Source organism: Carica papaya, chromosome 2, assembly GCF_054855325.1.
Source record: "Carica papaya isolate Zhongbai chromosome 2, ASM5485532v1, whole genome shotgun sequence".
Lineage (NCBI taxonomy): Eukaryota > Viridiplantae > Streptophyta > Magnoliopsida > Brassicales > Caricaceae > Carica > Carica papaya.
This window is the reverse complement of record NC_142310.1, coordinates 66,805-76,988: the sequence shown is the minus strand read 5'-3', so window position 1 is coordinate 76,988 and position 10,184 is coordinate 66,805. Positions and strand designations below refer to the sequence as shown.

Here is a 10,184-nt window from a genome sequence, read left to right as displayed (position 1 = left end):
AATAAGAAACGAAATATAATATATTACCGTCTAAGAAACTACTGTATATATTATTACACGTAATCTTATTTTCCCGAATTATTTGTATAAACTCAGACCATCTCATGAATGACAAGATGGAGATCTAATCTCGTGCCTGGCAACTCGATGTTACCACCAATGAACTTGCAAACCGTTGGCATTTCCTTAGCAATCAGCAGAGGGCAAATAAGCAAATATATTTAAGATGTAATTTTACAGAATGAAAACTTACTTATATACTCCGTTCGTTCTGATATATAATGAAAGAAATAAGAAATTTTACGCAACAGAATTAACATAAAAACTCATTAATTATTTGCAAAGATTATGATGTACAGCGATGCTTCACTTATTTGATTAGCATCTACGGATGTACTAAGAAAGTTCATTGCCATTTACAGCCACTTGATGTACTTTGACACACTATAACTTATATATATATATATAAGCAAACACCATCACAAATCCTCTCTGCTAATTGAGAATTGATCAAAACCAAATTACCATGGGAGCTTCTCAACAATCTTTGTCCTCAACCAGTTGACACATTTGCAATGGTAAACGATTGATCCAAACGTCAAAACGAAGAAGATCAGTGGAGCCCAGCTCACTCTTGGAGGCAGTAGTGTCCACAGCAATATGGTGAATGACAACATAACACCAGTTAACGCTAACAGGCTAAATGCCTTGGTAGTTTTCGGGTATTTTTCACCGCAAGCAAGAGCATTGATAGACGAGAAAAATGTCAACATGATATCAAGCAGAAATATGTAAAAGGTATATGGGTGTTTTCTAAATAAGATTTCTGGTGTCGGGTGACCTTCGTGGTTCATTTTATAGTTGATGCTGAGAAGGGAAAATAAGCCTGTAAAGGAAAGGACAGCAACAATGGTATTCCATTTCTGATTTAACTTTTTAAGTAAAGGCAAATCTTCATCGGTATAAACATTCTTATTCTCTTCCATCTCCAAATTCGATATACTGATAGAATGATCCGATGTTGTTGTATTATTTTTACACTGATCGGTCCCATTTACAGAAGGGTTGTTTTTGGATGACCCATTATTACCCTTAATCTGATCAGAAAAATCCTGCTCCATGGAAGAAGAATTTGAAAGAGAGAAGCTTCTAGGATCCTGTCCCTGTAACAAGGAAATTAGTTTATGCACATTGTCAATATTGAACCCTGAAAACTTCACAAAATACAATGAGAAGAAGATTAGATAGGTAGTTAGAATATACCATGAAATTAAGTAGGAAGGGAGAAGAAGATTGAAGATAATTAGATTGCTGGCTAGAGGGATGTAGGAATAGAAGGCTGGTAATTTATAAGCACCTTGATTTTCTTTGGCGTACAAAACCAATTTCTACGTTTTGGAAAAATCCCAGTGTTTTGTCTGGTACTAAAACCGAGATATAAAAGAATCCAAAGCTATTAATTTTTACAATGTATTGATTGGAGAAGAAACAAAACCTTATTTTTTTTCCGCACATGAGGAAACTATATGCTTATAGCAACGGAGAAAACATGGGAAATACTGATTCATAGAGCAATTATTCTTGTTTATCGTAAGTATCTATGTCTATATATATGCGTATTATAAGCCACCAATGTGTCCGCAAATGGACAATCTAACATGGTGGCTTTCATTGAAGTTCTTCCTGTACTATCGAAAGAACTGTCTCGTTAATTATTGTGGTCCCTAGGGAGATCAACCAAGAGGATCATAACAAACACAAGTAGCTACCAATTTAATCGTAATAAAACAATGCTTCAAATCCTTAAAATTGTCTCCCGTTTTGATGTCTGCCTGAAATTGTAACGTCATTCAAATGTCATATATATGTCTGACTGAAATATATATACACACACACACACAAGTGTATGTAGTTTTTCATGAACTCAAGAGACAAGGCTATTGCTAATAAAGTATTAAGATAACGTTTTCCATTTTCGCATTTTTGCTGAGGATAATAAAACGTGAAAACTACGAGCAGCTCTCTTTCTAAAATGGAGGGAGCTATTTCTGCAAATGTAGCTGAAACTGAAAGGGTTTAAGTAACACATTTTTCCTCTAATAAGATTATATAATTGTTTCTGCTTGATATTATAAAAATATAATAACCATTACATTAATTACAGTGAAATGATAGAGAAGATTTTTCTTTTAAATCCATATTTAAACTAGTGCAGAAACCAGCCATAAACCACATGATACGCATAGGCATAGCTAGGTAACCGTTGCTTCATCAACTGAAAAACACTAAGCAATTTTGAGCTTGGGCAAGTTACATTCTAACTAAAAAACACTAAGCAATCATGAATAGGTTTAGCTAGGTAAGCATCAATTGGAGAACACTAAGCATTTTGGTTGGATGTAATAACCTTACAATGAAATTAAATTTATAACCAATTTTTATTAAATTGTTGAGTTGCATAAAGTGTTTCGTCTCTAAGATTATAATATAATTGTGATTACATTACAAGATGCAGTCGTGATTATGCTTTTCAACATAATTAATAACTACATTACCAACCGTGAGGCTATAGTGACGTGCTTAAATACCCATAAATGCATCCGATATCTAAATATTCACAAACCTCCATGGTTACTTGGAAAGTCTAGAAACCCACCCTGGGGTGAGTACCTGAAATGTCCAAAATGCACTCGATTATCTGAAATGCCAAAGAATGCATATAAGTGCCCAAAATGACTAGAAAACATATCGTATTAGCAGAAATGCTCAGATATGCGCTTAGATATCCAAAATGCCCAAAAACGTACCTAGATATTCAAAATACCAGATACCAGAAGTACTCATAAATGGATTCAACTACCTGAAATTCTTAAAATGCACTTGGATATCCAAACAGTCTATCTAAACTGCAGCTTCATCACAAGCAGGATTCTGCTTCACTCTTGTCAAAAATTTTCTCACTGCTTGGATAAGAGGAAGGGGATTCTCCAAATGGACAGCATGTCCACAGTTGGGAATTTCAACTTTCTCACAGATTAAGTTCTTTCTTTCACTTTTGCTCTTCCTAATCTCATCATACATTTTCTTCATAATTTCCACAAACTTTTCATCTTTCTCTCCAACAATGAGCAAAAGGTGTGTGTTGCATTGCTTCAGCCCTTCCCACAGTGACCTTTGACCCCAAAAAGAGAAAAAAAATCAGCGATATCCAGAAAAGTATAGTATTTTAACGAAGGAGGAACAACGATTGATGATTTTAGGATTTCCATTGATAATGATAGATTGCAAATTTGCCTTCTCAAATGAAAGAAAGAAAGGGGAAACAAGAGGAGAAGGAAATCGAAACAAGATATCCAATCACAATAAGTTGGATTTCCCCAACTATCATTCTGAAAATAGAGAAGTTATTGGTGTAGATCAAAAGTTTTTAGAACTTTATACTACCAACTGATTCATGCAACATATATGCTAACTTAATATTTCAAAGGCTGGAAGTAAAATGTTAGTTTAAGACGGTAAAAAACTCTTTCAGATCATCCCAACGAAACTAAACTCAGATCAAAAGAAAATCTTGATGAGCTTACGGCTGTCTCCCAATGCTTAGATCGGTTAAAACTTTTGCCAGACTACACACATCATCATTCAGCAAGCGGCTGGAAACTATTCGAGTAAAATGAGGATGGCTTCTCAAGCTGTCCCATGCAGAAAAGTTACCCAGATGATTAGTGGTGCAAGACATATTGCAAATATCTTTAATAAAATAAGCGAAGAAAAACTTTAAGAGGAAAAGATAAGTAAATCACCTTTTCCACATGTTTCCCGAGTACCAGTTGTCTAGAAAGAGTTGTAAACCATGATCAACCAAGAAGCGTGCCCTGGAATCATCATATGCTCTTCGCATTTTTCTCGCTAGTATATCATTTAGGCCAGGACTTCCAGATATCACAACGGCTCCTTCTATCTGAATATTAAATTTTTAAGAACATAATTGAGAATGTCTGAAATAACTACCAAAAGCTAAAACATCCTTCTCACCTTCTGACTGAATCTCATAGCCATGTACAATGCAATCCTTGCTCCCATGGAGTACCCAACAAGGGTAACCTTGTGAGGGGTAATATGTTGAATCAACTTAACTAATATATCTGCAATCATCTCAATTGACAAGGTTGGTTTCCCTCCACTTTTCTTACCATCATGATCTTTAAATCTTGTTTCCCCATGTCCAGGAAGGTCAAGTGAAATGCATCTTGCAGATCCTGAGATAGCCTTCATGATAGGGATCCAATCCTCACCAGTTCCAAGAAAACCATGCAGGAACAAAAGTACATTGTCCTGAAACAACAAAAGTCAGCAGAAAAACAGTGACTAATGGAACAGAACTAACCATGATACATCTGTCTACAAAAAGCAGTGGCTAAACAGAAAAATAGCTCATGTAAAGCTGTCTAAAAAATAAAAACCAATTGGAAAAAGTTAAACACTAATACAGTTCACAAACATAAAACAAAAAGCCAATAAGTTGTCACGACTTAAGAGTGAGGCACAACCAAGAGCGATAACATCCCATCAAGAAATTCGTAAATAGTAGGTAGTAAAAGTTGTCGATATGAAACAATGAGAGGAATTGATAGTCTTTCAGTTGTCTCTTAAAAGAAAACACAAAATGAATGCCACAAAGTCCCATAACTTACATCAATCTGTCTTTGAATCTCATGCACCCTGATGAAACAGGAATGGTCTGTTGTATCCACGTTGAATTCATATCTATGAACTTGTTCCCCAGTATAAGCCCCAAAAATAACATTTTTGTTTATTTGAAAATTTTGCAGATGTCTGGCAGCATCCGCAACAGATGCTTCTACACAGCCACTAGATCTACTTTGACAAATTCCAAGAGGACTGGTCACTACATCTTCTTTAAGCCATTTATAGGTTCCAAGACCATGGGCTATAGATGGGCCCAGTTCCCTATTCATTTCTCTGCATATTACAGCATTCTGCACCTCCAGATAAGATGAAAATAAAATATATGTTGACAAACTGAGGCCACTTTCAAACGCAGCACTGATAACAGCCATCTTCCCATGCCGTTGTGCCCATCGTGCAATTAAAGCCGCATTTTCAAATCCACCAACAACACTTGGTTTAATAACCTGGCATAACAAATAAGACATCAATATCAAGATTAATCCAAATGACTAGTCTCTAACAGAGATTATGGAAAGTGTAGGAAAACAAGAAGTTGATCCAACAGAGAAAGAGAAAAATAGCTCGTAGAAAGAATTTTCTTACTCTTTTCCTCATTTTACCAAAATTGAAAACTAGTTTCTCTCATCTAGAAATTTTATTTTCAAATAGTAAAAACAACCTCAACTAAATTTTTTGTTTCAGCTCTATAACTGGACATATTTCTATGATTTTTTATAGAACAGAAATGGAGATATATCATGCTTATTCTAACCAGTAGACTGTGAGGTCTTCCGTGAAAATTGTGACTGTTAAATAGAGAGTAAATCAGAATAGTAAAGAAAACGTAATTCAGGTTAAAGGGTATAAGAGAAAATTACACCCTTTGTAATTAATCACATTGTCTATTTCCTTTTTCCATCTTGAAAAATATATATGGGATTGTAATATTTAATAAAATATGCAAAAAACTATTCTTAACATAATATCAAAATTTTAAGTTAAAAAAATTTTAAATTTTTTTACAAACTCCATTTGGCTTTCATTTCCGAAAATTAAAAAAAGAAAAAAGAAAATCCTAGAAGAATTAAGTCAATCTTCATAACTAGCCACTAGAGACCAACCGCCAGCCACCACTGGTAGCTTAACTGGCCTTCATCGGTGGTGACAGAAACCTCAGCTGCGCATCCAGTTGCAGACTGCTACTTTGGTCTTTGTCTGCATCTGGATGGACAGACGATCGCAATTATGTTGCTGAGGTAGGTAGTTGTGAGGGGGCTGCATCTGGATGGACAGATAGTGTCGCTTCTGCATCTGGTTATGAGCAGTAGGTGGTGTCGTGGTCGTGTCTGGTCAGATTTTTGCTAGGTAGGTTTCTACTTCTGGAGATTTGTCCTTCTGTGTTTGAGAATGGTGTCACGTCTTGTTGTGAGCGGGCTGCGATTGCAAAAAGGAAAAACAATGTGGTCACATCTGCACCTACGCCTGGTCGCGGTCATGGCTGTGTCTGCGCAGGTTTCTGTGCCAGGATACAGTTCACGATTGTGGAGAGAGGAATGTAGAGGTAAGTGGCTATAGACACAGTTGGCGGAATCCTAGCTCATCTCTTTCGCGACTATCTGCACATAGACACGTGTGTGCCAGCCATTGGTGTCTCTGCCGTTTGCTACGCTGGAGCCGAATCAAGGTGGTAAGGAATCACCGAATTGATTTAGTGACTTCTTGGTCTGAGTTAACTCAGTGACTAGTGCAAAATTAGTGCTTGCCTTATCCAGCAATGTGTTACGGGTAAAATTTATGATAGTTTTTTAATTATCATTCAATTTTTATAAGATTTCGGAGGTAATATCTTAAAATAATGGAGCATATTCCAATATGGGAATTCCACATGCGAATTTCAGCTAATTTAGGTTACCTATTAGTTCTCATAAGGAAAAGACCACATGAGTTGGTCTCAATTAATCTGGACCAGACTAAAGGAAAAAAGGAAGTTTAGCCACCTTCTAGGTAACGGATCAACACCCGAATACCCTATATTCGATGCCTGTGATGAAGAGGGTTCTATGATCATGAATGACTTTGGAACTCCATTACTCCATAGATAAATAAAACTGTAATGTTCTTTCTCACAATAAAGGTGGTGCTGGATGCAATCGGCAAAATCTATTCCAAAGTCAAGGACGTTGCACAAATTTATGATCTAACAGTTAAGATATGGTCTAAGAAACAAGGACACAAATTAATAAATGAATATTCTAACATGTTAAAAAATTGATAGGAGGAAATGGACCAATAGCATAAGCAAGGATCATGGATTGCACAAGATACGCAACCTGTCCCAAGAGGTTTGTACAAAAAAATTGTGCATATAAATTTTTGGCAAGACTGAACCTGGAGTATGATCAAGTATGAATTTAGATTTTGGAAAAAAGGAAATAGCAGTATTCAATGAGGTAATTTCCATCGTAACATCAGAAGAAAGCAAGAGAAAGGTCATGCTAAAACTCTGCTTCATTAATAGTTTAGCCCTAATCTCATGAGTTTTTCAGCCTCATCAGAAATCGAAGGAAGTACATTACCCTGAGAATGCAACTGTGGAAGCAAACAGTAGGAATCTTCTTGGTGTACCTTCTGTAAAAAACTTAGGCACACCAAAGATAAGTGTTAGAAATTGCATGACAAACTTAGTACCACCAGCAAATAATGGGGGATACAAAATGCCTCATAGAAGATTCTTAAACAGGTTCATATGACCAACAAGAAGAACTACCTATAGATCTTGCTTTCGAGGCGAAATTGAATGACTGTAAAGTTGATTGGAATACCTTGAGAAGTCTATCATGGAAGGTAAGAAATTGCTTACTTAAAGAGCTCAACCAATATGCTTTGTTATCATATAAAAAACATATTTTGAGCGAGCCCCAACTAATAATCGAAAGGGCTGAAGCAGCTTGTTTGTCCCTTTCTAGTAAGAGGAGCACCCTCATTCCAGTTGAGGAAAATCATAATCATGAGATTCATGCTCAGATAGATCCTTTATCAGATGACTTTGTCACACGGTTTGGATGCCTAAAATAAACCCTTTAAAACTCTTGAATTATAGACTCAAAAGTCGCTGATCATATGACAAATACTTGTAGACTTTTTCATACATATGTTTTATATTCAAGTATAAGAAGATTTTCACTAAAAATGGTTTCCTAAATACCATTGCAGGCAAAGGAAAAGTTAAGCTTAGTCCGGTCTTTATCTTATAAAATGTACTACATGTTCCTAAATTGTGCACTAATTTTGTGTCAGTAAGTAAATTATCACAAGATTTGAACTGCAAAATAACATTTAACTTTTTTCACTGTAACTTTCAAAACTAGAACATAGGAAAAATGATTAAACGTGCTGAAATCAAACGTGGATTCTACTACTCAGATGTACCTGAAAGAGCCTTCTATGTTGTTATCACCAACCCCGTACACAAAATTTAGGTCCACCATGACAGACTTGGGTACCTATCTTTTTCCATTTTAAATGCTATGTTTTTCTTCTTGTTTATAAATTTAGAATATGGAAATTTAAACTGTAATGGATGTGAATTTATAAATAAGTATTTGATATTTTTTATTAGTAATAAGAGACGTTCAGTTTTATTTTCATTAATTTACAGTGATATTTAGACACCATCTCCTATATCTAACATTTCTGAGGCTTGATGATTTTTATCATTTATTAACGATTGCACTAGAGTTACCTTATTATTTTTACACAAAACTAAATCTGATGTTAGTCACATCATATCTTAATTTTTTAATATGATTAATCCTCAATTTAGAACATTCATAAAAAATTTCGTATTGATTGTACAAAAAATCTTTTCGATCATATACTTTCATCATTCTTTTATTAGGAGGGAATTCTTCATGAATCATCTTGCATCCATGCTCCACAATAGAACAGAGCAGCAGAATCCAAAAATAATCATATTTTAACCACCAAAAGAGCTTTTCTTTTACAAAAAAATATTCCAGAATAATATTAAGACAAAATCGTCTTTACTGCCACTTACATTATTAATCATTTGATTACAAGGGTTATTAACTTCAAAAATTCTTTTGAAACACTTCAGTAATTTTACTTAATTGTAAGTGTCACAAATTATCTAATATTTTAGATATTCAAATGTATTATCTTTGTTCATATTTATTTCTACCAAGGAAAAAAACTTGATTCATGTACTATAAATTGTGTATTTGTGGGGTACTTTTCCTCTCAAAAGGGATACAAATATTATAATGCGCACAGTGAAAAATTTATGTCTTTGCAGGTATCACATTTGTCGAACAAGAATCCTAATTTATCTAACTTTATTTTTAGGGGTGCCTATATTAGAAGATAAAGATACATAATTCTTAAAAGATTTTAATATACCACTTTTACTACACACCTTAAAACCATCACTACAAGAGAATATTTGGAACCTATTAGAAAACTCACAACCACAAGAAAACCTTCAAAACCCATCATCTCAAGAGATCATACTAAACTCTAGGTTTTCTTAGATGTATACAAGAAAGAAGACCCCTAATATTGAACCAAATCTAATTTAAGAATCTGACATGATTATAGAACTGAGGTAACTCCCGAAAACTTATTATACTTTGTAAAAGTACAAAAGAATGCACTAAACATCCTATGTATTGCATTTCATAAATTTGTGTTATTTAACAACAGTTAATTAACCCATAAAAATATCCTCACAAGTTTAAGTAATGAGTATACTTCTAAAACAACATTTGAGGTATGTCTTGTGAAAAATAAAAAAATGCTATGAGTATAGAAATGCATACAGTTAAAAAGAACCAAAATTGAAAAATGGTGAATTTATCCAAAAGCAAGAAGCTAGTAGGTTACAAATGAGTTTTCTCAATTAAATATAAAACAAATGGAACAATCAAAAAGTATAAAGTGAAACTAATGGCAAAAAACTATACACAAACATGCAAGATAGACTACTAAGAGATATTCATACCAATAGCCAAAATATATATTGTGTTAATTTTATTATCATTAGTTGCCATCTTTGACTTATAATTACAATAGTTTGATTTAAAAAATGTCTTATTGCATGAAAATTTAGTAGAAAAAATCTACATAAATATTCCATCAAACTTTAATAAAGAAGCAAGAGCAGATAAGATATGTAAACCAAAGACTACATTGTATGGACTCAAACAGTTATTAAGAGTATAGTTTGACAGTTTCACAAAGATAATGATAAATCTGTGGTTTAATCAGACTCAAGGAAATCACATTCTATTCATCAAACACTTAAAAACTGAGGGAATTACAACACTTCTAATAAATGTTGATAACGTTATCATAACAAAAAAATGATAAGAATGAACAACTAATACTAAAATAGCGTCTGTCAAAACAATTTGAGATCAAGAAACTAGGCGAGCTAAGTATTTTTTGACAAACGAGCATCCAAACCAGTTAAC

General features: G+C 34.1%; 1 protein-coding gene across 14 annotated transcripts in view; it reads right to left on the bottom strand.

Annotated features, from left to right (window-relative positions):
* Positions 1 to 313: 313 nt before the first annotated feature.
* Positions 314 to 10,184, bottom strand: part of PHYLLO (2-oxoglutarate decarboxylase/hydro-lyase/magnesium ion-binding protein) — a 45,358-nt gene continuing 35,487 nt past the window's right edge. For 7 of the 14 annotated variants that reach the window (XM_088212351.1, XM_088212350.1, XM_088212349.1 and 4 more), the window contains 6 exons: positions 4,695 to 5,156; positions 4,036 to 4,335; positions 3,804 to 3,961; positions 3,585 to 3,692; positions 2,624 to 3,172; positions 314 to 1,163 (listed from right to left, as the gene is read on the bottom strand). In XM_088212351.1, the coding sequence (XP_088068477.1) occupies positions 2,902 to 3,172; positions 3,585 to 3,692; positions 3,804 to 3,961; positions 4,036 to 4,335; positions 4,695 to 5,156 (1,299 nt within the window). In that variant the 3' untranslated portion in view covers positions 314 to 1,163; positions 2,624 to 2,901. Of the gene's footprint in view, positions 1,164 to 2,559; positions 3,173 to 3,584; positions 3,693 to 3,803; positions 3,962 to 4,035; positions 4,336 to 4,694; positions 5,157 to 10,184 lie in introns of those variants that run through there. The other 7 variants (XM_088212348.1, XM_088212346.1, XM_088212343.1 and 4 more) reach the window with 7 other exon arrangements.